Raw genomic sequence first — 27,732 nt, forward strand, 5'->3', positions numbered from 1 at the left:
GAGAAAAAAAAAGAAGAAGAAGAAACAGTAGAGAAAAGGGAGCTCTCTCTCCTGTGTTCTCACATGAATTCATAAATGCACAAACACCATTTACAACAGATTCAGCCACAGTCGTTCAAATGCAGGAAAAAAACTGCTGCCTCCGCTGTCGTTAAAAAACACTGCTGTGTGAGATTGTTTAAAGTGTCCTAATTTGATAAAGAGCCAAGTGCGGGAAATGAGAGAGTAGTGCATTTGTCTCAGGGGTTGTAGTGGGGTAAATATAGCAACAAGACAGCACCAGTTGATATGAAGGATTCCACAGTGCCGAGTGCTGTTGTGACTCACCAGGCTATGAAGACCTCTGTGTGTGAGTCTGTGAGACATGCATTTGGATTCATATGTCCACTACAATTGATTAACTTTAATATAATTGCCCTTCTCTTGACTCATCCAGCGCTGTGTAGAATAATGCCCAAGTGAGTGCATGTGTGAGTTAAACAGGGAGGCAAGTGAGTGGGATATATGGCTGTGCAGAAGAAGAAGCCAGCGTGGCTGGCTCCTGGCTGGCTGTGTGGGGGTGTGTGTCTTAAAGAGCGTGTTGAGAGGAAAGTGAGAGCTCATGGTCAGTCTCCATGTCTAATCAGAACACTTGTGTGTCCCCGTCTCATTGTCTCCTGGGCCCCTCGGAGCAAAGATCCTCCTCTGCACCACTGAATGTGACTCAGGGTGATCCGAACGGCAGGCAGACCTCTCACCCTCTGATTTACAAGACCAAGGACTAGAAGAGAACAGGGGAAATATCTGCTGATGAAAGGTGTAAAACTATGAAAAACAGAATGTAGTTGGCTCACCATGGCAATAATCACCTCTAGTGTGAGAATCTAAAGAATCTACTTCCATCTACAGAAAATCAGGGCTGTGAACTGTGAATCTGTGAACTGCTGTATTTATACAGCTCTTTACTGTTTAAATAATGTACAGTCACTGTAGGGTTATTGGATTTCACAGTAAAACTATTGTATTCTCATCAATCTTATAATATGCAATCTATTCACATCATGTTATTTTAGATGTATGATGTATTCTGGGAAAAAATAAAGATACCAGAATTTGAACTATGGTCATGCTAAGTAATCTTTAACCTGAGATACAAACATACTTTTTTCTGTATAAACGCGGTTTGGCTTGTAGTCCTTTTAACTCTGGGAGAGGTATTTTTCAGTAAAACCATTCTGCTGTCAAGTCTCACAGTACTAATGTCTTACTCTGTCAGTTTACAGTTTAATTTCACAGTAGAATTAAAATACATGTGCATCTGAATACATTAGAATATCAGTGAAACAACATTTTATTTCAAAAAGTTAAACTCATGCAGAGATGCATCACTATCTGAGTCATATATTTTAAGCAGGTATTTGTTTGAACTATAATGATGGCTCGTAACCTATAAAAGCCCAAGTTATCTCTCTGACACCCTTAAGAACATGTCTGTATCTTGTGGCTTTTGAAACACTGACCCTAGCCATAACTAATGCAGGCTGCAGTGCATTAACCTTTTTTTCTTCCACTAAACTTTCCATTAATCTGTCTGGATACAAATGCCTCTTTTACAGTTTGTGCCAACTCTCATCATGTCAGTCTGCAATGACACCCATTATACAGGCCATAGCATAACATTTCTAAACATCTACTTTGAATTGGTCTGATAGAACCCTGTGATCTTATAAGAAACTTAATTAGTGGTTTTAATGAAATATAAGCTCTAATCGTCTAAAGAAACAACAATAAACTCTTGGAATATAACCTATAATATGAGAACCATTTCCAAAATTAGATTTAATTTTGAATGATATTTTGATTCTTTTTTTTTTTTTTTACTGAACCTTAACAAGGGGCAGTGGATGATTATTTATGGTGAGTTACTGTCATGATACCTGTAGACAATCGTGTAGCCATATTATATTTTTGGCAAATATTTTTTGTGTGTGTTTTTTATGTTTTTCAGAATCCAAGATTTTGCGCGCCCCCGGCTTGTGTTTAAGCTCTACAGCGGGGGCCAGCATGCGCGCCCTCGGATCAGCACTTTCCCAGTTGCGTCTCCTCCATTTACCGGCGAGGATTCCCAATCAATAATTCAATAGTTTTGGCGTCTAAATCCTGCCCCAAACACAGATGAACACACAAACAAGCCCGGCTGTCGTGCAGACTTGGTGAGATCGGTATTAATTAATTGCTGAGGACATTGTGTTTTGCGTGGAAAAAATATCGGAAGAGTAATGCGATCCGCATTTCTATAATTATAGGCTTCCTGTGTCAGGTGTTTATTAAATGTTCAATAAATATGTCAGGAAATGAATTAGGCAAATTTGTGAATCAAGTAAGACAAGTGTTAATGAATCTGTTTGTTTGTTTGTTTTTTGTTTGTTTTTTATGTGTTCTAAGCTGCGCGCTTGCTGTATGTTTTTATTCATAGTGCCAAACTTTTGGTCACAATACAGCAAAAAAAAAAAAAAAAAAAACGTTTAGCAGAGATGAGCAAACAGCAAATCCGAATAAACATGTAACTATACTTTTTTCTCCTTTTTTGCTTCACGTTTTGGGTATCTTTTAATCACTCGCAGCATGTTTGTGCAGAAAATATTACAAAATAGATAATTTCCGTGTCTAATTGTGCGTTTATATGTTCATTGGGTTAATTAAAATTAAACAGATTAGTTTAAGTTAATTATTAGGCCCCCGGTCCGGAGGGATTCGAATTCCAGCAACAACACATTTGTTTTTAAATTAAAATAATTACTAATTCAGAGAATCGATCATAAGCATTTATTTAAAAAGCTGCAAAACTTCATCCTTGAGCTGTTACTGAACGGCTTTCATCCTGATGTAGCCTATCCTTTATCTGCCTGTTAACTCGTACTGGAAATTATCAGTTCTCTTCTAAAACCTCTCTATAAGGAAACTATGAATAATGCATTGCTTTGGCAAGGGCAGTGCAACGCACACAACTCGCGCGCACGCACCAATGTGCGCGCGCACACACAGTAACATCCCCGACTAAACGGGACCTGTCACAACTCTGATGTTATCAAACGACTTCCACCTATAAATTATAAAAAATCTATTGCTCTCAAAACCTTTACTGATAATAATAATAATAATGACTATAAAGTAGACATAAAAATTTAACCGATTTTGTAAAAAAAAAAAATCAACTCATTAAAGAAACGTTTGTTAATTTATTTAAAACAAATAAAAAAAAATCATCTTTTTTGTTAAGGTGGTTTCACGTTTCACATGTGATGGAACAAAAAATAATTTTATGTCATTCCTTTTTCCCCCTTTAAGAAACCCGTGCTTTTTGGGTGAGCTCGTGTTCACTATTAAAAAACATTCAAATTACATACAGAAAACACATGTTTTTAATGCACGGGGAAAGTAATACAAAATGGACAAGTTCCCAACGAGGCATTCATAAATCCACAAAATCATAAAAAATAATGCCTGTTTTTTTATGTTTTTTTTTTCTTTCTTTCTTTTCTTGAGTATTAACATATTTTACATGTGCCCGTACCGGTTCGCATACAGTCAGTGTTAGAGAGGCCATTTGTTGATGAGATTTGCCTAGCTTAGACAAAAAGAAAAAAAGGGATGTAAATTACCTTTTAGGCTAATTATATGGACATTGGCTCGAAATATGATTTCTTAAAAAAAATGTAAAAAGAACTTTAATCTTTCTTTATAATCTACCAGTTTCACCTTCAACCATGGGAGGTCCAATAAAGGTCAGGGGGGCCAAATTTTCAATAGAGAGGGATGGACAGCTAGGGGATGGGGGGGCTGGGAGTGGAAGGGGGGGCTCACAAACTCATGCAAACACTGCAGAGGCATGTTTAAACTGGACAAAACAGTGGAGGGAGAGATATCGTCCGTATTATTATTCTTTTTTTCTGTTTGACAAAGAACCCTCACTGCTTTAGCATGGTTTTTCTGTAATATTATGAGGCCAGCCTCTATATAGAATCGAAACGAAATCATAACAACAAGAACACAATAGTTAAACAGGAAAACGCAGAATGGTTCGCCTTGTTTGACAAAGAATTGGCCAACCCAGCTGCATCCTCCTCTTCCTCCGGGTATCTGTCCATGTGTTGCCGTCCACCCAGTGAGCCACTCAGGGCGCGTGTGTGTAGGCTATTACGTCACAGTTTTTTTATTTTTTATTGTCTTTCATAAATAGCCTATATCTTATTATTGTAGTCGTCCTCCATTGAGAAAACATAAATTACGTCCGTGGATAACGCTTTCCCCCCTTCACTTTGAAGCAGTTTTGGTTCAGTGTGTCCTCAGTCCCCTCCTTGCTGTCACAGCCCCAGCGCCGCCGTGTGTTTTTTGGCCTTCAGTCTCAGGTCGGCGATGCTGGAGTTCTTGCTCGTGTTCTTTGCCGCGGCTGCGGCGGCCACTACTGAGGCGGCAGAGGCCGACTCTGCCGCGAGCGTCGCCAGGGGCAACCCGAACGGCGGGGCGGGGAACATCATGTAGGGCGCGTGCGCCGCCAGGTGAGAGTGCAAGTGGTGCTGCGCGTGAGCCACGGCGCTGTCCAGCTGCAGTTGCGCCTGCACCTGAAAGGAGAAGGGCGGCACGTTGCAATGACTATCCTACGGGACGCACGGATGGAGGGGGGAGAGAAGGGGGAGAACATGCGTTAACTTTGCAGTGGGATGGGTTCAGGATCATTTTCACCATGCTGTAGCTATTTTAGATTGCATTTCCAATTTAGTGGAAGTTCTTGAAGCAATCTCTATTTCGTATCCACCTCTTTTTCAATACTATGTAGTAGGCTATAATGCATGTGTTAAGGACAGGTGAAAGAAAGCAATCAACTCCTCTAATCTGAGACCCAGCTTCACACAAGGTCGCATCATTCTGTTTCATGACGAGCTATTCAGCTGATAAACTGATCCTGAAAGTAATGAAAAGAGGGGACAAAAATGGATACGATGCCAAGATGCATGGAAGCTCTGGCTACAAATCATTGTTATTCTATAAATCTTCCACATTCTAAACATAGGTGCTACACTGCAAAAAATCAAAATCTAGACAAGTCATTTTTTTTTCTTAAAATAAGTGCACTTGTGCTTGAATTGAGGAGATAAAAGAAACATTTTTACCAAAGATAATTTACATTGAAGATAAGAAAACACAATTGCATTGTCTAATTTCATGTGCATATTATCTAGTTATCTTATTTTAATAATAAAAATACTAATTCCATTGCCAAATTATTTAATTAACATACTCAGATCAAGGGTAAATACACTTAATTTAAGACATTTTTACTCATTTCTAGATTTCGTTTTTGGAGTGTGCTGTTTATAAAGTAAGATTCTTTGCAGATTCCCATCTACAAACAGCTCAGAAATATCACCGTGGCTCCATAACCTTTTCTGTATGTTAAATATTAGCTGCTAATTTGAGTTTGAAATGTGAGAAAAATATTTATAGAATAAATTAAAACACAGACACGTCATTAAATAGCAACAATCTGACAACCTGATCATTTTTGTTTGTGGTATAACTTGATTAAGAGCTATCTGTGTATAATTATTTTTCAAAAAGAGCTTCTATTATGAAGACATATCTATTCAAGATTCACCCATTTACCTGTTGAAGGGTTTCAATTTAGGTTACCCTCATTCTAAAAAAAAAAAAGAAGCATTAAAATGCTACTTTTGTGTTTTATAAATTTACTGAGGATTTCTATACATTTTAAACAGTGTTTTATGGGATCCATATAAAGAGTTTAACTGTTGTATTCATTTTATAATCTAAACAAGAAATAAAGAAAAGAATTTGAATGGAAGTCCATTGCTCTGCATAAATGAACCTGCATAAAATCAAATGTCCCTAAGAGTAAACTCCAGTTCTGTTAATAATAGATTATGGTTGCAAAAAAAAATAAAACAAATAAATAACACTTTTTAGATTTTCATAAATGTTTGTTTAGCTTCAGTAGAACAAGCCCTGAGATGGTCAAAAAAAAAAAACACAGAAAACATGAGAGGGAATTTTCCAATTAAGCTACGCTGTGTTGGCACAGTGTTCTCACAAGTGAGGTAACAAGAGTTTAGTTTGCTCCAATACCCCCCCCCCACACACACACACCCTGACACATGGAACTGGATTCTCTGCATATAACACTTGGTCACATCCTGAGCCAACACAGCAGTCATAGTGAATGAATTGTGGGTGGTAGATTAGAGACAGAGGAAGTGTCTGCTCCGTGTTATTGTTATTTTATTTCTTTAGACTGAAAACTTCTGAGTTACTTGCCTGTTGGAATGGCATCCTTAAAGCCCCCACGTTGACATATGGCGCTACACGACAAGCTTCAAACTGATTGGCTGCTCCAATTAGGACTCCTGTGTCAGAAAATAAAAAGATAATAGCCTAATTAAGAGAAGGGAATTCCAGTTAAACTGTATAACCTCCATTAAACTAGATAAATAAAACTTTGTAACATTGCTACTGGAAATTGCTTAAGAACAGTGAAATGTAAAGGAATATAAAGGGTTAACTGGGAAAAGATTTTTATATATATATATAGCAACCATTGCAAGAATAGAATATAGAATTCAATTAAATCAAGGAGAATTGAATCACACTGAACTGAGGATTGCCTCAATGTATGATTGTACCTTTATGTAACTGGTTCTCCTGCTTTCTGCATTTCGCTCTTCTGTTCTGGAACCAAACCTGCAGGGACAGAAATTAATTAGAGACCCACTGATTGGCAGCTGCTTGTGAGGCCATGTGTAATTCCTCTCAAAGTGACAACAACCGCAGAAAAACAATATCCCCCAGGAGCAATGAAATATTAATGCTACTGCTTAACCTCAGATTTTAATTATTATACATTTAGCCTACAACAAGTGGGGGAGGGGGGATGCAAAAGAGCGTGAGTTGAGATTAAGGAAAGGTAAAAAGAAAAAAACAACAACAACAAAACAAACAGATAAATCTGATGTCAAATTCATTAGGAGAATGGAATGACTCCAGTTGGAAAATGAGCAGGACTTTCTCTGGTATAATAAATAACCTTGTCAGCACTGGTTTCATCTTTCTATAGATGAGTGTCCCCTAAGAGTTGAATGGACTCTCGGATATCGGATTGCAGCAATGCTATCATGGCTTTTTTGGATGATCAGAGCAAAGAGGGATCTGAGCGCCCATCTCCTTTCTTTCTCTGACCGCTGAAATTAATTACCCTTATCTGCAGAAAATCCATGTTGGAGGCATGCTTAAATGTCTAATCACCGCCATAACACTTAGTGCACAAAAAGCGACAGAGTGGTAGCTCCCATTTCTCTTCGGAGAAATCCTGCGAAACGCCTTGGAACGCGCATTAAAAGCTTTATTACTATGATAATCCGCCATAAATAGCTCAGATAAAGCCTGGGCTGTAGAGGGACACAATGCAACGTGTCTGCCCACAGTCTCTGTAACATTATGCCCCGCAAACGGTGAAAACTTGATTGAAATATCATATCGATTAGGCTGTCAGCTGGCTTCATTCATTGATCACAGTGTATCAGACGCACTGATTCATGGCTATTATAAAACCAAGCGCACCGGTGTGATTGGTGCTTAAAACCAACTCTAAATAATACGTGCGCATAAAAAGATGTAATACTCCGACGGAGATTAAAGAGACAGAGGCGAAAGCTGATCTCGATTTTGGGGTTGAAAATAATACATAATGTATGCAAATCCCTGGAGCTGTGCTCCTTGTCCGGAACACAATGCGACTTATTGGGGAGATTCCAGTTCAGGGCCTGGGGAGCCATGCACAAAGCTGGTTTGGATGGAGTTTGAACCAAAAACAACTTTGTCTTTAAAAGAGTTTTAATGCAGAATATAATACATGTACGTTTTATATGATTTTTTTATATATATATAAAACAGAGGAAAAGGGAGCTGCTTTTATGATTATTCTCTCCCCCTGTTCGCCTCACACATGTCTGAGACCCCCTCCTCTCTATCCCCCCCAACACACGTTGTCTATCTCCCACCACTCATACTGGGTTTCTGCACAGATGGTCCAACCCTATGAAAATCTACTGACTGGTAACACATACCTTAAAACCAGAATGCAAAAATGTGTATTATTTTTGGCGCAATGTTTGGATTAGAATAGAGACAAATAACACACAAGCTAAAGAAAAGTATTTTATAATATAAATATTAAGTAAACTGCATTTTGTTGCAAAAATGTATCAAAAAAACTACAAGGCTTTATCTGATTTGGCACAAATCAAGGCCATGCAAAGTTTTTATGCACCTGCATCAACTGCATATTAATAATTAAATTCAACAAAATAAAAGTCAATTAGAATGATCCTTATGTTAGGTTAGTAAATAATTGTTAGTTCGGGTATATGATAATAACAATAAAAAATTAACAATATTTTTTTACAATTGAACCTACTCTGCAAAAACGGTCTAGAAATAAGCAAAATGTCTTAAATTAAGTAGGCCTATATTTACCCTTAATTTGAGCAGGTAAATAAGATGATTTGCCAGTGGAATGAGTATTCTTAATCTTAAAATAAGATAATTGGATATTATGCACTTATAATAAGATATTGCAATTGTTCTTTTGTTATTTTAAATGTAAATTGACTTCTTCCATTGGCAAAGAGTCTCACTTACCTCCTTAATTCAAGAAGAAATGCACTTATTTTAAGAAAAAACGACTTATGTAGATTTACATTTTTTTGTAGCGTATTAGTGATCTCAGTGTGTGTGTTTATTAGTGATGTGTTTATTTATTTATTTCTGTAAATCGCGCCTACCTGCACCCGGGCCTCCGATAGTCCCAGCCTCTGGCTCAGCTCCTCCCGCATGAAGGCGTCCGGATAGTGGGTCTCGTCAAAGAGTCGCTCCAGCTCGTTGAGTTGCTCCAACGTGAAGTTAGTCCGACTTCTCCTCTGCTTGATTTTTGTTTGCGTTTCATCCTCGATGGGTTTGGAGTCCTCTTTCCTCTCCTTCACATCCGTGGCGCCTGCGATGACAGCAGGGAACCACGATCAGCATCATGCACTGTGGACACCCCCTATAGGGATGTTTTCTTTTCTCTTTAATCTTTTTAAAAACATAGGATTTACTGCACCAGATGGGATCAAGTTTTTTTTTTTTTTTTTGTGCAAAAATGACACCTTCCCTGGACTGAAAAGTGCGCGATGTCCCATGCAATTTGCAAAAAAGTAGAGGAGGAGAGCAAAGGAAGAAAAGGCTTTGCCCTCTGATATCACACAGCTATCAGACCTCGGATGTTTTGTCGAGCTACATAAAGCTCTTTAATTATTAACAGCTTATAAATATGCAACGTCGTGCCTACTGTTGGGTGTCTGATACATGCTTGTCGCGGTTCCGCTTTTAACCACGCTGCCCATGACGAGCAGATGTCACTTTTACAAGCCTTCCAACTCTAGGATGTCTTGTCCAGCATTTTGTCCCAAAAACACAGGCGATCAACTATATTTACACGCATCAAAATATCTGGAAAAGTTATTGGAACATATTTCAATATATTTAACATTTGCTTTTTTTTGTGCATGACCTTAATTTTCTCTGATTTATTTAATATATATATATTTATTATTTCTGTACTTTTTTGGTTGTTTAGTTCTGCACTTTGTGAAGCTTATAATTAGAGTTACTTATCCACATCTAATATATAGTGAAAATATTTTTTATTCAATTTGCCAACAGAAATGCGGTTTTATTCTAGTAGTTTACATTTTCATGGGTTATAATGCTCCTAAATGAACCACACACAGATAGAAACTGTATGGCTAAATGATTATTGAAGCCATTCACACTCTGTGGCTTTAAAATTATTGCCTGAAACCAAGAAGGCCAAATTGTGTCGTTATTGGAAATTACTGCCAGTTTTTAATTTTTAATTTAATATAGGAGTAAGTTTATCCTTTTATCTCATCTATTTATTTGGAGTAGAATCCTTTTTTTGTTATTATACTAAAAATTTAAACGAAATAATATTTTTTTATTCATTGTTTGTATATGGGTTGTTGTATAATTTCTAATTTGCTCCTATGAAACACAATAAATCTGGAAACAGATTTTAAAAAGATCCACATGCTTTATAGAAAATGTTTTAAGAGCAGTTTAAGTGAGATAGAATAATATCAATGAGCGACAGAGATGTACATTTATGAAAAATACTTAAAAATGTGTGCTTTTTCAAATATACGCAAAGGTACATATTAATTTTAATGGTGTTTATCTCTCAGTAACTTAAACATGTTTTTACTTTACTGTTTTCCCTTTTTTTCTGATGAATTTCTCCTCCTCATAAAGCAGCTAGAGCTCAGACCTCTTACCGTCGATGTGTTTAGGACTCCCCGCGTCCCTGATCCTCTCCGGCCCCAGCATGTCTGCCTCCCTGCCCGGAGAAAGCGCCACGTTCCGCGCCAGAGCGGCCGCCTCCTCTCGGCTCCCGGGCTCCGCGGTTAAAGACTCCCTGCTTCCCGCTCGCGTCGCCCCGGTCTCCAACACCTCCCTGTAGGTTATCACTTCCTTCTTCTCCTTCACTTTCTGATCGAAGGACTTGGATACGAAAGCGGTGAGCTCTTCCATCACTGCTTCCTCTCCTCTTGGAAAAAACACCATACACTCACTCCCTCTCTCTCACGCGCACACACATACGCGCAAACTCTCCCCCTCCGCTGCTTAAGACATCAATGGTGCGGCTCGTTGAAAATGATAGGTGAATGCAAGCCAAACTGTGGATGAAGGTGGGGAAAAAATATATCTTCTCAGCCAATTCCTCCTCCTTTGGTATAGCGGAGTTGGGGAACCTGCTGGTGATCCTCTATTGAAGTCACAGTATTTATACTTTACTGCGCCTTGCCCCCTTGATCCGCGCAAATTACCTCCCCTCAGGATGCCGGGATGAGCCCCCCCTCCCTCCTCCTTCTCCTTCAAAGATATTGGAGGAAAGGAGAGAGAGAAGTAAAAACATTAAGCAGCACCACCGCTATTGGCCATTAATCCAAGATTGACAAGAAGGAGTAATTAATTTAATTACGCGCTCATTCGCCGCTATTGTCCTGAGTTAGTTTTTTAAACACCCGGGAGTTGCTCCTCTCTCTCTTTCTCTCTCCCTCTCTCCATCTCTCCATCTCTATCTTTCTGCAGGGGTGTGGCTTAAAAAAATCCGAAAAATGACAAGCAGAGAGGAAAGCGCATGGATGAAATGATGACTTCTCGCTCACTTTGGCTGTATCTCCGTGATCGGGAGGAAAAAAGACGCACAGGAATGACACGGAGGGTGAAAGCGGAGCAGCTGGGAGGAGAAGCAGAAGGAGAAGCGTCATGCGTTTGGAGCTTCATCCAAGTTCAAGTGAACACATTTTGGCGTTCCTAAAACTTTGGCCCTGAGGCCTTTCCATTGTTGCGCTTTTATTTCCATAAATGCAATGCTATATTACATTGATTTTATCACTATTAATATGATTATTATTAAAAATGATTCAACCGCGTTTTAATAAAAAAGGCTATTTTACATTATTGCCATTATTAATTAAACTCCCTTGCTTAATATGTATCCTCATCGGACCATTTTAATCCATTAGGATTTTAAACTGCAGATAAACGCTTAATTATAGCCTGGTGCATCTATGTGAGATGAGTCTACGTTGCCATTGGGCTCACTAATTAATGTTTCAAGCTCCCTGTTATTTATTCCCTCCTCCTGCAAAAATTAACCGCTAAATTTAGCTAAAATAAACAAACAATTAGCACGACTGTTTCAAAAGGTAGTACACTGCAAAAAAATGTAAGTCTAATTAAGTCATTTTTCTTAAATTGAGGGGAGTAAGTGAGAGATTTTCCCAATGAAAGGAGACAATTTACACTTAAAATAAGAAAACAGAACTGCATTGTCTTATTTCAAGTGCATATTATCTAATTAACTTATTTTAAGAATAAAAATACTAATTCCATTGGCAAACTATCTTATTTTCTTGCTCAAATTAAGAGAAAAATACACTTAATTTAAGACATTTTCACTTATTTCTAGATCATTTTTACAGTGTAGCATATATTTACACAATCTAGATAAATCTATCTATCTATATACATATATATAAATATCATTTTTTTTAAGTGTCGGGATGAATCTGTGTATATAAACCCATTTTCCACACACACAGGACACAGTTCCCCTAATAAAATATTAATGACGCTTCGGCTCAAACCGTAGGCATTAATTACTATTAATCCCACCGCATCTGAAAGCATGGATGTATTCAGATAGCGTTAAACACATTCTTTTATCTATTTACTCCGATTACTTTGTTTCTCATCAGCTATTTACAGCCCGCGCGCGCTGTGATCCATCAGTCGATATATGATATTGGTCGTTTCACCTTCAGCTCCGGTGTGTGTTTTTAAACTTCATCCGAGTAATTAATTATTCTACTTTACTGCAAATTGCCTGCTTGCTCTGTCTGACCTTGCATTTCAGGCTGTGTGTTGTTGTTATCTGAGCAGATGAGCACATGGAAATGCCCGCTGACATTTTTATTTTTATTATTTTTCATATAAATATGCATTTCTTAAGTTATTGGGGAGGTAGAGCCGATCAAAGACAAAGCAAGAAGCTCGGAGTGCTGGTGCATATTTTTTCTTTGAAATGTTCTTCATTCACTGCTGCTGTCTCACACTGGAGGAAAAAAATAGCACAAACTGCAACAAAAGATATTACTAAAATAATAAATGCTTTATAATTTTCTTTCAAACTTTATATTATATAGATATATTTGGGGATGATTACTGTATTCGTCTGAAGCTATTTCACATTACAATTAACCTATGAGCTGCAAGCATAGGCAACTGATTAAATTAAGTTGCATGCCATCCAATTTGCAGAGCACACCCTGGAGACCATGAAACTCAGCGGCTGCTTTAGGCCTCCACACCAACAGGTGGCTCCCAAGACCATTCTAAGGGTCTCACTAGCAGTGATTAGAAAAAAAGATTTGTTTTGTACAATACATCCGTGGATGTATTGTACATCCATTGCATATACGTAATTGGATATACATAATTGAATATTTAAAATTGCATTAAGTAAATCAAGGGGTCTTATTGTAAAGTTATTCTAATTTAGACATTTATTTATTGATAGAGCTTTTAGGTTTTTAGGTCAGTAGATTTTACAATTTAATGTATTTAAGATTTTGCACTTGCATTGATTTCAAGTGGTGGGCTTGTTATTAAAGTTTTTTACTTGTTTTTAATATGGCTTCAGAAGTAGGCTACTCTTTCTTTTATTTATATATATATATATATATATATATATATATATATATATATATATATATATATATATATATATATATATATATATATATATATATATATATATATATATTACAAGTTGGCTTCCTTTTTATCAACTTTAGAAAATAAAATTATTACAATGGCTGCTTATTTAAACGATTAAACGTGGCTTCCACTGAGTAAAATATATTGTATTTCACACAGAAGTGAATCAAATCAAAAGTAATTTACAAGCAGAGTGGAGAAAAAAATGGTTACATGCAATCCAGTTACAAGCAAAAGGGAACTAAACAGATGTATATACAGCTTGCAAAATAACAGGAGCCCCCCAGAGAGAACTAAAATTTGCAAAAAAGTTTAATTTAACATGACTTCTTTTTGTACTGTTACATTAGTAGTTTTTGTGCAAACCAAAGCCAGTGATGAAGCATGTGTTTCAAAATTCATATTTACAAAAGGGATAAAAGATTCTATCTGTTTCACTGGGATGACTTTTTTTATGTTTTATTGGGCATTCTGGCTTTATGCATACATTTTAGAAAAAAGTTAATTCTACAATCGCCTAAACTGGAGAAGTGGAAGAACAAACTAAATAAAACCATTCCACCATCAAGAAAAATGACTGGCTTCCCGGAAGTAGTTGAGCTTTTTATTGTTATCATTAAAAAAAAAGATAAAGATCCATTCTGTCTGAGATTTTCCATCCTTTAATCAGTCAATTCATTATAAATGTGTATGTAATTTGTATAAAAGTAATAAACCAGTTTTGAGTAAGAAGTAAGCTCAATGGTAAGAACAAGTTCCAGGCAATCAACAGCTATGCCTTGTCAGTAATCAGATACCCTGCTGGGATCATAAGTTGAGCTAAGGAGGAAATTCAGGCCATTGATGTTAAAACATGAAAGCTATTCACCATCCATGGTGGATTCCACGCCAAATCCCATATCTAGAGACTATACACTAAGGGCAAATAAAGGAGGCAGATACCTAGAGAGCATCAGAGCCACCACTGAAGGTATAACATCAGGCATTAGGAAACATTGATTAGGAAGATGGCCCCGATGGATGAAGCACTTAGTTAATGTCTTAGACAGAGGAAGCTGAAAATGAAGGAACTGGAGGAACCATCATGTGAGGAAGAAAATCCCTACATGGGATGTATCACCAACAGATAGATGAAGTGGCTTCCAATGGCTGGAGAGGAGCAGGCCTGGAGAACCTGAGAAAAAGAGGTCTACCATACCAGGCAAGATCCCAGGTGCAGGCTATGCAAAGAGGCCCCAGAAACAATCCACCAAGGGCCTGGTATAGAAACATCTGAGCAGTATACAAACTGGGGACAACTATGAGCCACCTCCAAAAGGAGTGGAGAATGACAGAGCTATAAGATCCTGTGGGAATTCCAGATCCAAACAGACAGCATGGTTGTGACCCACCAACGGGATACTGTGATCAATAATAAGCAGCCATAGTGGTCGATGTTGCTATCCCAAATGATGGAAACATCAGGAAAATTTTTAATTCGTTAGTTATGAAATGGTTAAATTAGAAATACACCACAAATGTTTAAATAAAGGTAAAGTATGTTTTGAAATGTAAAAAAAAATAGCAACCACATTATATTAAGGACGCTAAGCAACCTTGGGCTCCTTCAGTCTAAGTAATTCAAATGTGTTTAAAGAAAAAAACTGAATTAAAGTTCATTAAGGCAGCTTCTGATAAAAAAATTTAAAAGCTATTAAAGTCTTTATTTTAAGAGGAGACAAAAAATATCGGTGTTACTGTAATACTAACGACATGCTATATTTTTTTAACACCAAAGAATGAGACTCAGAAAAGGCTTGAATCGGTTGTGCTGTGCTTATCTCCTCTGCCTGGATTCTATCGATGTTTCCTTCATCGTTTGGTAAAGCCTGGTTATCACTGCATGTGGGGAATTCAATGTTGTTAAAGAGAGGAGCGGGACTTCCATGTTTCGGTTTGTCTGTCTTTCTATTAAGACCTAGAATGTAATTTTTTAACCGAACGAAACGACATGCAACCAAACCGCTAAGAAGGTTAAATGCTTCACTTAAAACGCGGATGTTTTTAGCTGTAGGCTAGTTTGGTTAGCACAGTTAGCATGCCTTTAGCCTCAATACAAATGAAAGAGATCTATTAATCTAACAGGATTTATTGGATTGTGTTACTACAGTGTCATTACAGCCTTCTTGTTGACATGTTTGACTAACAGGCTCTCTATCCTAATGCGACATTTAATGAATAAAATAACTAAGAGGAGAAAAGGGGCTGAATCAATGGTTGTGTGTAACGGCTGTTCTTTTGGATCCCCTCATTTCCAGCTGACCGATAAGCAGCATGGGTCGGCGTTCCTCTGACAGCGAGGATGACAGTCGGAGCAGGAGGAAAAGAAAACAACGTCGCCGTTCATCCTCATCCTCCTCTTCTTCCTCCTCCTCTGGAAGTCGGGTGAGGAGTAGCCGCAGCAGGAGATCCAGCCGCAGGAGCCGCTCCAAGGACAGAAGGTGAGACATCACAGAGATGGAGACTGTACCTTACAACAGAGGCTTTAATTAGGATGCATCTATAGGATCACCTAAAGGCTACTGCATGTTGACACCACTGTTTATTTGAAATAAAAAAAAAACATACTAGGCTCACACACTTTTTTTTCCCGTTTTGCTCAGTCTCAGTTCTTTCCTTCAATCCCCCCTTTAGGTGTTTAAACCAATGCCAGTGATGTCAAAAGTGCTCACATTATTTACTATCCTTTAGCCTTGAACCGGTCAATCGGCCATGCTTGGTTATCGGCCGACTTTCATCTGATCGGCCCATCCCACTGGCCATTATGAAGAACACCAATTTTAAGCACCAGTCCCTGCATTGTTGATACATTTTTTCTACGTGGACACGCATCTCTCTCCAGAGCTTGCTCCATGTTTGTTTTGATCAGAGGGCCCTAAACAGAGGGACAAATCATCCGACAACAGACGGAAGAAGAGATAACATTCTGAGCTCAGACAGAAGCTTCAAAGCAGGCTCGGACTGGTAATCTGTGATACGGTCCTAATTCTAGTGTCCGAGGGCCTGGTTAAACTCCTGCAGCAGTGTGTCGCAGTGAGCTTGACGCAGACGTTTTTGATTTATGCTCAATATTGAACCATGGTCTGTGCTATATGCTGTGGGTCTAGATACGGCCAAGGAAATGGGAGTGAACTTAGTCCAACAACAGAGGGATGTGACGGCGAAAAAGAGCGGGGATCCAATGGAAAAAGTCTCCCAGCGTTCTCGCGCACCTCGATCTTCTAGCTGGTCCAACTTCACGAGTCGTTTTCCGCAATTTCGGTCATGAAAACAAAACTGGCCAACCTCCTGTCTGCGGCACTGTCTGCGGTCAGTTACGATTTGGGAGAGGTGCAGCGCCGTACCTGCAGTGGGGGTGGGGATGGCTTTTTGTTCACTGCAACACCTACGCAGACGACCTGGTTTCGAAGTATAAATCAGCCTAAATCCGCCTTTACTGTCCGGCCGAAGCACTTACCTGTGACAGTAAATAACTCAAGGAGCTCAAGAACTAATACAATGTTAGCTACCTTAATGATGCATGCAGTATATGTAGCCCTTCCTTGTCATGCACATCCTTGTGACGGTTGGCGTATGGTGTAATTTTCTATTTCTTCAAACTTTAAAATCCTTGCAACAAACTAAATTAGAATAAAACTAAAATACTTACTTTAAACCAAACTTCAATGTTCCTCTTATATTTTGCAAAAATATGTTGCGGTGCATGATCGGGTTTTGCATCTGTTTACATGATTCCCTTTCATTGCCCACATGCCACCTAGACTCGCAGTGAATGCTTACACACCGCAGAACTTTCATGTAGATATTCTTGAAAAACTGCCTGTCGGATTCCATATTGTATTGTTTTATGTTGGTGTTTTTACAACACTCGGGCTTACGTTGTAGACCTAGTATGTGTGAGTGGGTGTCTGGCTGGCTTCGTGCAAGTGTGGATGTAACGCAGCAGCAGTCACTGTTGCGTCCGTGTTAATAACCAAAGCCAGTAAAACCGCATTATAGAAAACTTGGTGATGGTTGTCGTGTGATGCTTGAAGGTAGATCGATTAATCCACAATGTGTATTCGTATTGTGTTTCACATTTGAGACGCTACCCATTTGACTGTGCTGAAAAATGCCAGGGCCGAAAATTGTTTCCATTTTCCCATAATATTTAGACAACCTATGCATCCTGTGGAATATCTATACAGAAAGTCTCTTGAATCTTGGTAAATGGTAAATGGCATGCACTTATATAGCGCGTTTATTCAAGTTAGGAGACTGCACCAAAGCGCTTTACACTACATTCATTCACCCATTCACACGCACACACTCACACACTGATAGTGGCAAGCTACATTGTAGCCACAGCTGCCCTGGGGCTCACTGACAGAAGCGGGGCTGCCGTACACTGGCGCCACCGGGCCCTCTGACCACCATCAGTAGACAATGCAGGTGAAATGTCTTGCCCAAGGACACTGAAAGTCGGAGTCGGGGCTTGAACAGTCAACCCTTCGATTTCAGGGCAAACTCCTACATCCAACGCCACTGTCGCCCTTCAGAGTATTTAAACTGAACAATGCATTTGAACAGTAGCTGATGTTGAAATAATGTTAAGTTTGGACTAGTATGATTTTTAGGTATACCTAGTCAAGACATAATATTACTTACTTAGTCTGTGACCAGGTGTTAAATTTAAGAACATGCAGAGGTCCAAATGTTTACATCTGTTAATGAGTGGACAAATAACATACACCCTGTGCCAATATGAGGATAAAACTAATTATAACATTCAGATCACTTATGAAACACATTAGTCTAGTTATATTCCAGCTTTTCCTCTATCAGCTTGGGCTAGTCAACATACAGACACATAAAAATGCAAACTGTTATTTATATGCAATTTGTTATATTGTATCGTTTCTGTTTATTAAACTTGTTGAAATGATAATAGAGCTAGTTGGAAGTGATGTAGTTAAAGAACAGAATGGGTAAAATATTCACTCTTTTTAGTATTGTTCAATGTTATTTTTGATGCTTCTATGCCTTAGGAGGCTATTAAAATTTATTTTAATCAGCAGGTAAGTGAAATCAATAAATAAAAGTCTGATGTTTGACTGTCTGAAACAAAATCCATAGAAAATGTCAGCCAGGATTTGAACCCTAGACCCTTTTCTGTGATGGTTTGTTCAGACCGGATGCAATTTGAATCTTGGGTACATTTGATTTTATGCAAAGTTTGTGGCGGACGCCCATCTTGACCCATAAGACGTCCTGCAATGCTTTTCATACATCAGCTGCTGTGCCTTTTGATACATTTTGCTTGTTCAGTGTGCTGGGTTTGGAGAATTTAAGTTTCTGAAATGGGTACAGTTGGTTCAAAGTGGCAGAAGCAAGATCTGCATCAGGCAATCAGAAAAGCTTAACTCTGACATAATCACTTGAGAGCACTGAAAGGGACCCTCGTGTGGGTGCAGCTCCTGGAACAAATGGTAAGATTCACCAAACTTTGAACCCCTTTGAATTATGTGTTAGATCCCTACATGGTGCAGAGGCACCTGACAATAGCATTATCTGGCTTTATTTACCAAGTAAAACCTTTCCCTGACTTGCATCTGCTGTTGCCCACAAGAGACTCACAAAGAATAAACATCAAGGGTAGTTCCTACCAGCGTGTGCTTCTGTCAACATTTTCCTTGTACATGCGTCTTGGACATCTAGAGAAGTTTTAACACCTGAATTAAATGATATAAGCTTTCAACTTGAGGCATTGGGCACTAGAGCTCTAATGGTTTCTGTAACAATGAGCCATTGTTACCTGTATATTGGCCAAAGTAGCAGCTAAACACAGCGTCTGGTTTTCTACATTGTTTTATTTTTGTTGTTTTGGGTGAAGTGGAGTTTTTTGGGTTGTGGTTCTTTGGTTGGCCGCATCTTGTTTTCTTTTTGTAAAAAGGTAAATTGCTTTCACTTTACAATATTTTGTTTTTTTTTGTTTAACTCTTCATAAAAGGGAAATTCATGGATTAAAGAGTTAAAATATTGTGAAATACTCACCTCTGCCGTTTCACTCTCCAAGCAGGTGTGTACAGGACTGCACCATTGGATAATTGAAGGGGGGGAGGTTGATCTGATGTATGGTGTTTTCTATATTGAGTTTGAGTATTTGTTTGGTTTGAATTGAAATGTTTGTTTTCTGTATTTATTGGTAAAAGTATTTCTTAATCAGCTGTTTTTTTAAACCAAATTTTCCTTTTCTTGTTGTTATTGTGAAGCTGAACATCCTTTTAAAAATGGTTTCTTCCAATTTAGTTCCTCCTCTAAGAAACATGTCTGCCGTTGTTCCTGGTTGTTGGTGTGGTTTGGTTGATGTCCTGCACCAGAAAAAAATTCCTTCCTTCCTTCCTTCCTTCCTTCCTTCCTTCCTTCCTTCCTTCCTTCCTTCCTTCCTTCCTTCCTTCCTTCCTTCCTTCCTTCCTTCCTTCCTTCCTTCCTTCCTTCCTTCCTTCCTTCCTTCCTTCCTTCCTTCCTTCCTTCCTTCCTTCCTTCAACAAAAACACATGGCTGCCTCTGTTGCTCAGACAAGGCCAGTTTTGGTAGTTATTTACGACACCTTGTCAAGGTCCATTACCACTGATGGGAAGTCATTGCTAGCCTGGACAAAGTAGGTCTGGATGGGCAGTGTAAATCCCTCATCAATTAGCTGCACATTTGATCAATTAACCAAGACCTTGTGTTTGTTTGGTGCATCTGTGGGAAACAGTTACTTTAAATAGACAGAAAAAGAACACACATACATGGACACACACCCGCTAAAGCCACAAAAAGTGACCTCACTTGTGTTAAAGAAAGGGCTTACGTTCTGGGTGGGTGACATCCCAACCACATGATTAACATGTGTATGTAAGGAGAGTGATTGCAACCGTTTCTGTGTATACGTCTGTGTAAAAGGGGAGCAAGATGTTGAAAAGTGTTTGAGAACGAATAAGAGACACGGCAGCTGATTTTGAAAGTGCCAACTAAGAATTAGCTGCCACCTAAGAGTTTTCTTTGAAATTTCCCCGGGACTCTGTGGAAGTTAAGTTCTTTGTGACATTTTGTGAAAATGTGTGAGCAAAAGGCACCTTCCAAGTAAAACTCTGCACACCCGTGCGTGCTTGTCTTCAGTGGGATGTGTGAAGTGGTTCTGTCGGAGCAGCTGTGGAAGTGATTTCATAAGGCTTCGCTCTCGGGATCCAGCCTTTAGAATACTAATGGATCTTTGCTACGCTGCTCTAAGTGGTACAAATTTAGTTTGATAGTTCAGCTTCTGTGTTATTTGTATTGCTAGCCCTTTTCTCTTCCCCTTCTCTATCTTGTCGAGGTCCCACAGGAGTCAGTGTGTGTTCTAACATACGCTTTGGAAGACTTGGTTATTTTAGCTTTAGTGAAACAAAAGGAGAGACTTCAGATAATGAATATTGCACAAACTGTTTGTGGAGTACAGGACGGAGGTTTCTGCATTTACATTCACCCCCGTCAATGCCTCCCACTCCATGATATCAATAGAAACATTTTGTTAGTGGTGTTTGGGAAAAATAGTTACTAAACAGGCTGCTGTAGCTGAAGTGAAGAGCACCAAAGGGCCCCTGTGGAGGAGCTGTAGTGCAGCCAGCACGGTTTTGCAGCCTTAGGCTATGGATGAGAGCGTTTACTAATGCAAAGTTGCTATCAGAGCTGTTTACTTTTGAAATTTAAGGCTTTGCACACATTTATTTTTTGACTTAATGGAAACATTTCACATGAGCTGCAGGAAACTGGTGAATAAATGACCATTCAAGTGTTGGGCAAATACATAAAAGAAATCAATGCATAGATGTGCCAAAATTTTAACCAAAAGATGAGTGATCAAAGGTTAGCACATAGCTTCAGTTAACACAGAAAGCATCAATCAGTCTCCAAATCTGAGTGTAGTGATGGACTCGGTCCCAAACCTTCAAATTATCATAAAGACATAAAATCAGCCTCTTCAGCCCCTGTCACACCTTGACGATTTAGCCAGCCTATGCCTGACGTCCCGGAATCTTCAAAAGTTGCTGGCATACATTGAACTTTCTATGTATTTTTTTAAATTTTTGGCGTAAACAGAGTATTCATAACAAGTCCAGAACTTATGTCCAGCAATGCACCCTGAGGTTCCCGGCCTGCATAAAAAGATTTCTTTGATCCGGGAATTAACCTAGCAGCTGTTTACCGTAAGCCAAAAGAAAAAAATAAAAAGAAAGAAAGAAAGAAGGTTTTTAGTTGCAGCAGATTGAGCTCTGTGGAAGTTTAGGAAGTTTGGGAAATTTGTTGGTCGTGGCCGTGGGCGTGAACGCAGGGATGATCCATCACACTCACAAGCTTGCTCACCCAACAACTGTTACAGAGTCAAATTGATTAGATGCTGATGTTGGAGAAAAGTTAGTATGTATTCCCATCTTAGACTTGCCGGATCCTCCATCTCTTGTGGAACGTCTGGAATAGTACTGAGGCTTTTCTCCTGTGAACCCCATTTTATACCAAAATGCTGCCAATATGCCATTAAACAGTAGCTACAAGTTAGAAACACATTCAGTGGTCGTCTGGAACATATCAAATTCATTGATATGCGTCGGAGATAAGTTCTTGATAAGTTAATCATAGGTTATGGACAAGTTACTCATAGGCTTTGGATAAGCTGGACACCACGACTTATGAGTAACTTACACTTAACGTCAACGATCAAATAACTTACCTGTAACTTATTCCCCAAGTATGAGCATATACTGGCATATGTAGATGTACTCGACGTATGTCGACATGTGCCAGAATGCTTCAGCGTGCTCATAACTATATACGAAACGCACCCATAACTTATCCAACGTATGCAAGCTCTTTTGCCAGATTTTTCGTACGCCTGGCATACCCTGGCTAAATCCTCAAATTGTGACAGGGGGCTTTATCAGCCAATCAAAGTCTCCAGGATGAAAGGACTACAGATCAGCAGGACTTTGAAAGACTAATTGATGCGTTCTTTTTTAGTAGAATTGATTACTGTAATGGTGACTTCACAGGTCTGATAAATATTCGATCAACAGCTACATTTAATCCAGAATGCTGTTGCCCACATCCTCACTAAAACTAAGAAAGTGGAGCACATCATCATTAGAATGACTCACTGTCTCTCAAAGAATAGACTTTAAAACACTTCTGTTTGTCTTTAAAGCACTGAATAGCTTTGCTCCAAGATGCATTACAGACTAGTTGTCAGTGCATCAACCAGATTGACATCTCAAGTCTCCTGGTTCAAGTCTTCTTTGTAAAACCAGAAGTTTGTAGTCTAACTTTCATTCCGTTTTCTTAATAGTTTTAGCTTTTTTTCAAATAATCATATATTGTTTTATATTTCTCTTATTTTAATGTATTTATTTAACTATTTAATTAAACTGTTTCCTCTGTGTCCCTTTTCTCCTGATGTACTTGGAATTGTCTTGACACTCAATTGTGCTATATAAATGAAATTGCCTTGCATAAACCACACAGTGGTCTTTGCAAATCTGAACACATTTATGGGCAACAGAGTAAAGAGGCTGAACACAATTATACACCACAGTTTATAAGTCTTGAGTTTTGAGATAAAAAGAAAATAATTTCCCACCAGCTTTATGGTCTGTTTTAAAAGGACCTTTTTAGTTTTTTTTTTTTTAACAGTGTCCTGTCTGGCAGTGTGGCAATAAGAATAATTGTCTTGATGCCAAAAAGAGCCCAACAGATTTTACTTTCACAAGTAGAGCAGTACGGCAATTGCTATATTGCTCCACTTGTTTCATGCATATAAATTGCTTTATTATAAATATCTCTCCTTTTGTTTCACCAAAGCTGATATATAACTTTTTAGTTCTTAACAACCACCAAGAGCACTTAGGACTAAAGCTACATTTAGGTCATCACACTTAATGAACAGGCACAGCTTCATAAAATCCTTGACGATTTGTTTGAAAACTTGAAGAACATAATACCTAGATGTGGGCAGAGGAAGCTAGATTTGAAGATCCTAACAAAAAATGTAAGTTTTATTGCCTGTGGAATGGGAAACAACTTTCAATCCGTTGCTCTCTGTTTGATTGCTTTTTTTATTCCGTAAAAGTTCAAAAAATCCTGTACTTGGTTTCCAAAGTTTGAAGACGTTTCGCCGAAGACGTTTCGCTTTCTCAATTCAGTTGAATTGAGAAAGCTTCGTGGAGAGGTAACGAAACATCTTCAAACTTTGGATACCAAATCCAGTGGACTTTTTGAACTTTTACGGAATGACTATGACCTGGATGACTGAGAATCTTCATCAGCTGATTGCTTTTTTTTTGTTTAAACCGTCAACAGTAATAGAATTAATTGACTTTCTGTGTGTCTGTCCACTTAAGGAGGCGACGGCGCTCCAGCAGCAGTTCCTCCCAAAGTTCATCTCGCAGGAAGAGGAGCAGAAGTGGAGACAGAGATAAAGGAAGAAGCCACCGCTCGCACAGGTCTCGCAGTCGGGACAGAAGGTAGCACATGTTTTTTCCAGATATTTGGACATAAAAACTCTTGTCTTAGTATCGCATACTTATGTATGCAGGCAGTCTTCGTTGCCCTTGCTGTGTGTTTGTGTTAATAAAGCAGAGATATAGCACATATGCCCAACTAACTCCAATTTCTCTGCCAAATACATCTCTTCTTTCAGTCATTGATTCTATTGCAAAATTACCATGCTTTCATAGAGACATGAAATATAATTATTATTCAAGTGTATCTCTCCTTTTTTCTTCTTTTTGATCTCTTAAAGAAAGGGTTAATCATGAAAAACTAATGTGTAAACATCTACACACATGTGTAGTATGTGTTCACAAATCTAAAGCCAGAAAGAGTCCAGCATCCCTTTCAGAATTTCTCTGTATGGTGATTCATGTCATTAGCATCACTAATCTGTTGCTAATGAACCAGTAAACTCTTCTGTTTTTTAAATCCCTCTCACACACATGATGCCTGAAACTCACAAAAACATGCACAGATGTACAATTGGAGGAAAGGTTTCCGTAATATATGCGCGAGCAAGGCCCTTTGTTTACTTGTGTATGGCTGCGGGGGAGAGCAGCAATCATTTTAATCACAAAGGGAAAAACTGTTTTAATATCTTCATTACAGAGATTTTGGGGTGAGTGGAATATACCACGGAGGTGCTTTGACACGTGTGGTTAATGGTGTCATGAAATGAGACCACACTTTTTCCAGCCACAGAACAAGCAACGAACCTCAGTGCCGAGGGGATTCAGATGAGCGCACATTTTGCTTTTTCGTCCCCCGGCTCTCTGCCTTGTTGATCACTCTGTAGAATGGCCGGCGATTAAAACATCGTTGAAAAGTGGCATAGCTGGTGTGTGGTGAGATGAAAGGTGGAGGGGATTTGGGGAGATTTAGGACTACAGTCTACAACGTCTGTGTTTGCAAAATGCTGCGCTGTGATTAGAAGGGCTCCGTTGTGTAATCGGCTTAACGGAGAGCGAGGAGCAGGTGGGCAGGCCGGCATCACTGAGAGGAAATATTGGGGTGCCTCGAGATGGAGGTAGGAAGGTAGAAAATGGGAGCTTTACTAATGAATTTTTGCTGCTGAGTGATGGCAGCTCAAGTCTTTATATATAGAATGATCCATATCCCTGTTTCTTGTCTTGGTATGGCAATCAATGCAACATGTTTTGTTTAAAATGTTTAAATATTAAATATAAATCAATAAAAAAGTACAGTTCTTCTGTTGCAGCCTGATTTGTACAGGCAGTGTATATTTATGTAAAAGATGCCAGATTTGAAATGTTCCAAGATGTAGGATGGGATTTAAGACTTTATGCAAAATGCATTTATTTGTTGTTGTTTTTGCTTGACTTTGTGACACCCCAACATCTGTAGATTAATGATCTATTTAATTTCTCCCAAGCGGATGAGTATTGGTTCGCTTAATAATCAGAAAGTAGGTCTAGTTGCTATCAGCTGTAGCTAAATGGCATTTGAAATGCTGGTGTGAGTCTTCAAAAATTCAATTTAATTTATTTATGTAGCACCAATTCACAACACATGTAATCTAATGTCCTTTTAAAGAGAGAATTTAACCAGATCGTACAGTCAGATTGGTTCAAAGTTTTCTATCTAAGGAAAACCAGCTGATTGCATCGATCATTGAGTCAACAGAAATCCTTCACACCAAACATGCATGTACAGCTTCCAAAGGGAAGAACCATACTCTATCAAGGAATAGACAAAACAATATTTTCCAGTGTTTATGAAGGGTGTTTAATCTTATCTTTATATATATTTTTTTATTTTATATTTTTTTATAATACTTTTGTAAAATCCACAATAAATAATGTTATCATTATAATTGTTGTCTTTATTTTTTAACACAACTATATCATTATTTCCTTCATCACCAGGGTTTTGAACCTCATCTTTCTTTAACAGTCGCTCTCATACTCTCAGCAGCACAAACAATTTGCAAATTTTATTGGACCGGAACAGAACCATTTCTGACACTTTAAGTTTTGCACTTGCAATCTCCTCATTGCATGCTCAGAATTATTTTGCCCATTGAATTAGTGCTGCTTTTTTGATTACTTGAAAATCAGTAATCAAAATAATAATCATTTCCTAAGCGACTGTAGTTGTTATTATATGCGTTCATTTTTTCTGTGCTAACCTGTGGTAATATTATTATATCATTAATATTATTATACCACCAAAATCACACTTGTCTTCTTACGCTGATCAGCAATCGTCTTTAAAAAGTTATCCGAATGCTGTTTGGTTCATCATTTGTCTTAATTGTTCCAGCTTTATGTCGCTTTCAGTACTTGATAAAGGCGTCTTTATGAGGAAGAATCTTCCCTTTAGAAGCCTCTATGTCTATGTTGGACACAGCCGAGCCAACCCACAGTGAGTTTAATGAAAGAAACTGGATGTGCACAATTCTCTGAGCACCATTTGTCAGTGCATGTGTGGGTAGGGTTGCTTGGGTTAGCTGAGAGGCTCGCTGATGGATCAGAGGAGAATTGAGGGGACAGGACCTTGTGATTGATACTTAGACAGGATATGAGGTGCCTGCCACGCCGCACCTGGCCACGCACACCCGCCCGGCTCCACCTCCAAAACGTGAAGGAGCAGCTTGGAGATGGTGACAGGAGAAAAGGAAAGGAGATGAAAAGTTGGAGGAGAATTGGGAAAAGCACAGCTTCAGTTGGGAAAGCGAGCAGCTCGGGGAGGAAGGGATAGACCGGAGAGGGGATATTATTCAGAAGAAAGGAGAATAATAAGGTCCACATCAGATATTCCTGGAGGAGAGATTAGGAGCACATTTGGCCAGTCTGGGTTGAAGCGAGGATTCTTATTACCCTCTTTTGGATCTCTCGCCTATCAATAAAAAATAAAGAGATCCATGAAATAAGAATAATGCTCCATCACATGTTTACTATTTATTTGAGCTACCTGCCTGTCTTCTCTCCCTTCCTCCTTTTAATTCCTGCCCTCAATCAGAAAAGTGCCAGGTCCCCCCAGAGGCAGTCAGTCTTGCCATGAAATGTAAAACAGACAAGAGGAACAGATTACCTATTTGCCATTAATGTTTATTCTCTTTGATGTGAGCAGGCATATCAGGCAGTTTGTGTGTGTGTGTGGGAGGGGGGGTGGGGGTGCTTCATGTGGGAGGCTGATGCACGTATGTGCAGATTTCTGTGAATGCATGCTCATATGGGGGGTTAGGGGGATGTCAGCGAATAGTCCGCTGGGGGAGAGCAGTGTGGAGCCTGGCAGCTGCAGAGTACAGCGATGTGATCAGTGCAACAAAGACGACACAGCCTCTCATCACAGCTGGATCACAGGCTCTTCTTTAGGTGAGCTGTAGTGCTCAGCTTCTAATGGCGACCGCAGCAGGGGTTAAATGTGTGTGGCTCTGTCAGTCAATCTCTGCAGGTGCTCATTCGCAACTCTCTGACAGCTCTAACGGAAGGTGAGGAGGAATCTCTGCCACAACAAACCCACGGCTTGACCATTTAGGCGGAGGCTTTGTCAGGTGTGCACACATAGATTAGCTTTTACTTCTGGAACACACGCACTGATTTACTTCATGAATATTTTAGAGGTGTGTTGAGTTAGCAGGTCAAAGTGCTGGCGTCAGGGTTTGGCCACGCAAGCACTGGAGTACCTTCATAGCTAGGTTGCTGTCTTCAGTCAAAGGAGAAATAGACCTTTAATTATCAGTCTTTCCCTCTAGGGAGATGGCAAACGCATCAACCAGCACGCTGAATC

General features: G+C 39.0%; 2 protein-coding genes across 3 annotated transcripts in view; one reads left to right on the forward strand and one right to left on the reverse strand.

The window, feature by feature from the left end:
- Nucleotides 1-3,263: 3,263 nt before the first annotated feature.
- shox2 (short stature homeobox 2) lies at nt 3,264-10,916 on the reverse strand. 2 transcript variants are annotated; one of them, XM_038298607.1, is made up of 5 exons: nt 10,386-10,916; nt 8,835-9,043; nt 6,678-6,735; nt 6,313-6,401; nt 3,264-4,601 (listed from the first exon to the last, which is right to left on the reverse strand). In XM_038298607.1, exons 1-5 carry the CDS (start codon nt 10,672-10,674, stop codon nt 4,344-4,346), a joined length of 903 nt encoding a protein of 300 aa, XP_038154535.1. In that variant the 5' UTR covers nt 10,675-10,916; the 3' UTR covers nt 3,264-4,343. The 2 variants fall into 2 exon arrangements, with proteins under 2 accessions (XP_038154535.1, XP_038154534.1); XM_038298606.1 differs by having other exon boundaries at nt 3,264-4,637; nt 10,386-10,913.
- A 4,288-nt stretch (nt 10,917-15,204) lies between these two features.
- rsrc1 (arginine/serine-rich coiled-coil 1) overlaps nt 15,205-27,732 on the forward strand; it is a 179,031-nt gene continuing 166,503 nt past the window's right edge. Inside the window, exons 1-3 of the mRNA XM_038298615.1 lie at nt 15,205-15,328; nt 15,693-15,875; nt 23,829-23,951. Of these exons, the coding sequence (XP_038154543.1) occupies nt 15,709-15,875; nt 23,829-23,951 (290 nt within the window). The 5' untranslated portion in view covers nt 15,205-15,328; nt 15,693-15,708. The remainder of the gene's footprint in view (nt 15,329-15,692; nt 15,876-23,828; nt 23,952-27,732) is intronic.

This window comes from Cyprinodon tularosa, unplaced genomic scaffold (genome assembly GCF_016077235.1).
Source record: "Cyprinodon tularosa strain WSP-4 unplaced genomic scaffold, ASM1607723v1 ctg41, whole genome shotgun sequence".
NCBI lineage: Eukaryota > Metazoa > Chordata > Actinopteri > Cyprinodontiformes > Cyprinodontidae > Cyprinodon > Cyprinodon tularosa.

Coding starts and splice junctions, on each gene's coding strand:
- shox2 (XM_038298606.1), bottom strand. CDS start 10,674: ATGGTGTTTTTTCCAAGAGGAGAGGAAGCAGTGATGGAAGAGCTCACC. Junction 6,736..8,834: donor TATCGGAGGCCCGGGTGCAG/GTAGGCGCGATT, acceptor CTGTCCCTGCAG/GTTTGGTTCCAGAACAGAAG. Junction 4,638..6,312: donor TAAGGATGCCATTCCAACAG/GCAAGTAACTCA, acceptor TGCGTCCCGTAG/GATAGTCATTGCAACGTGCC.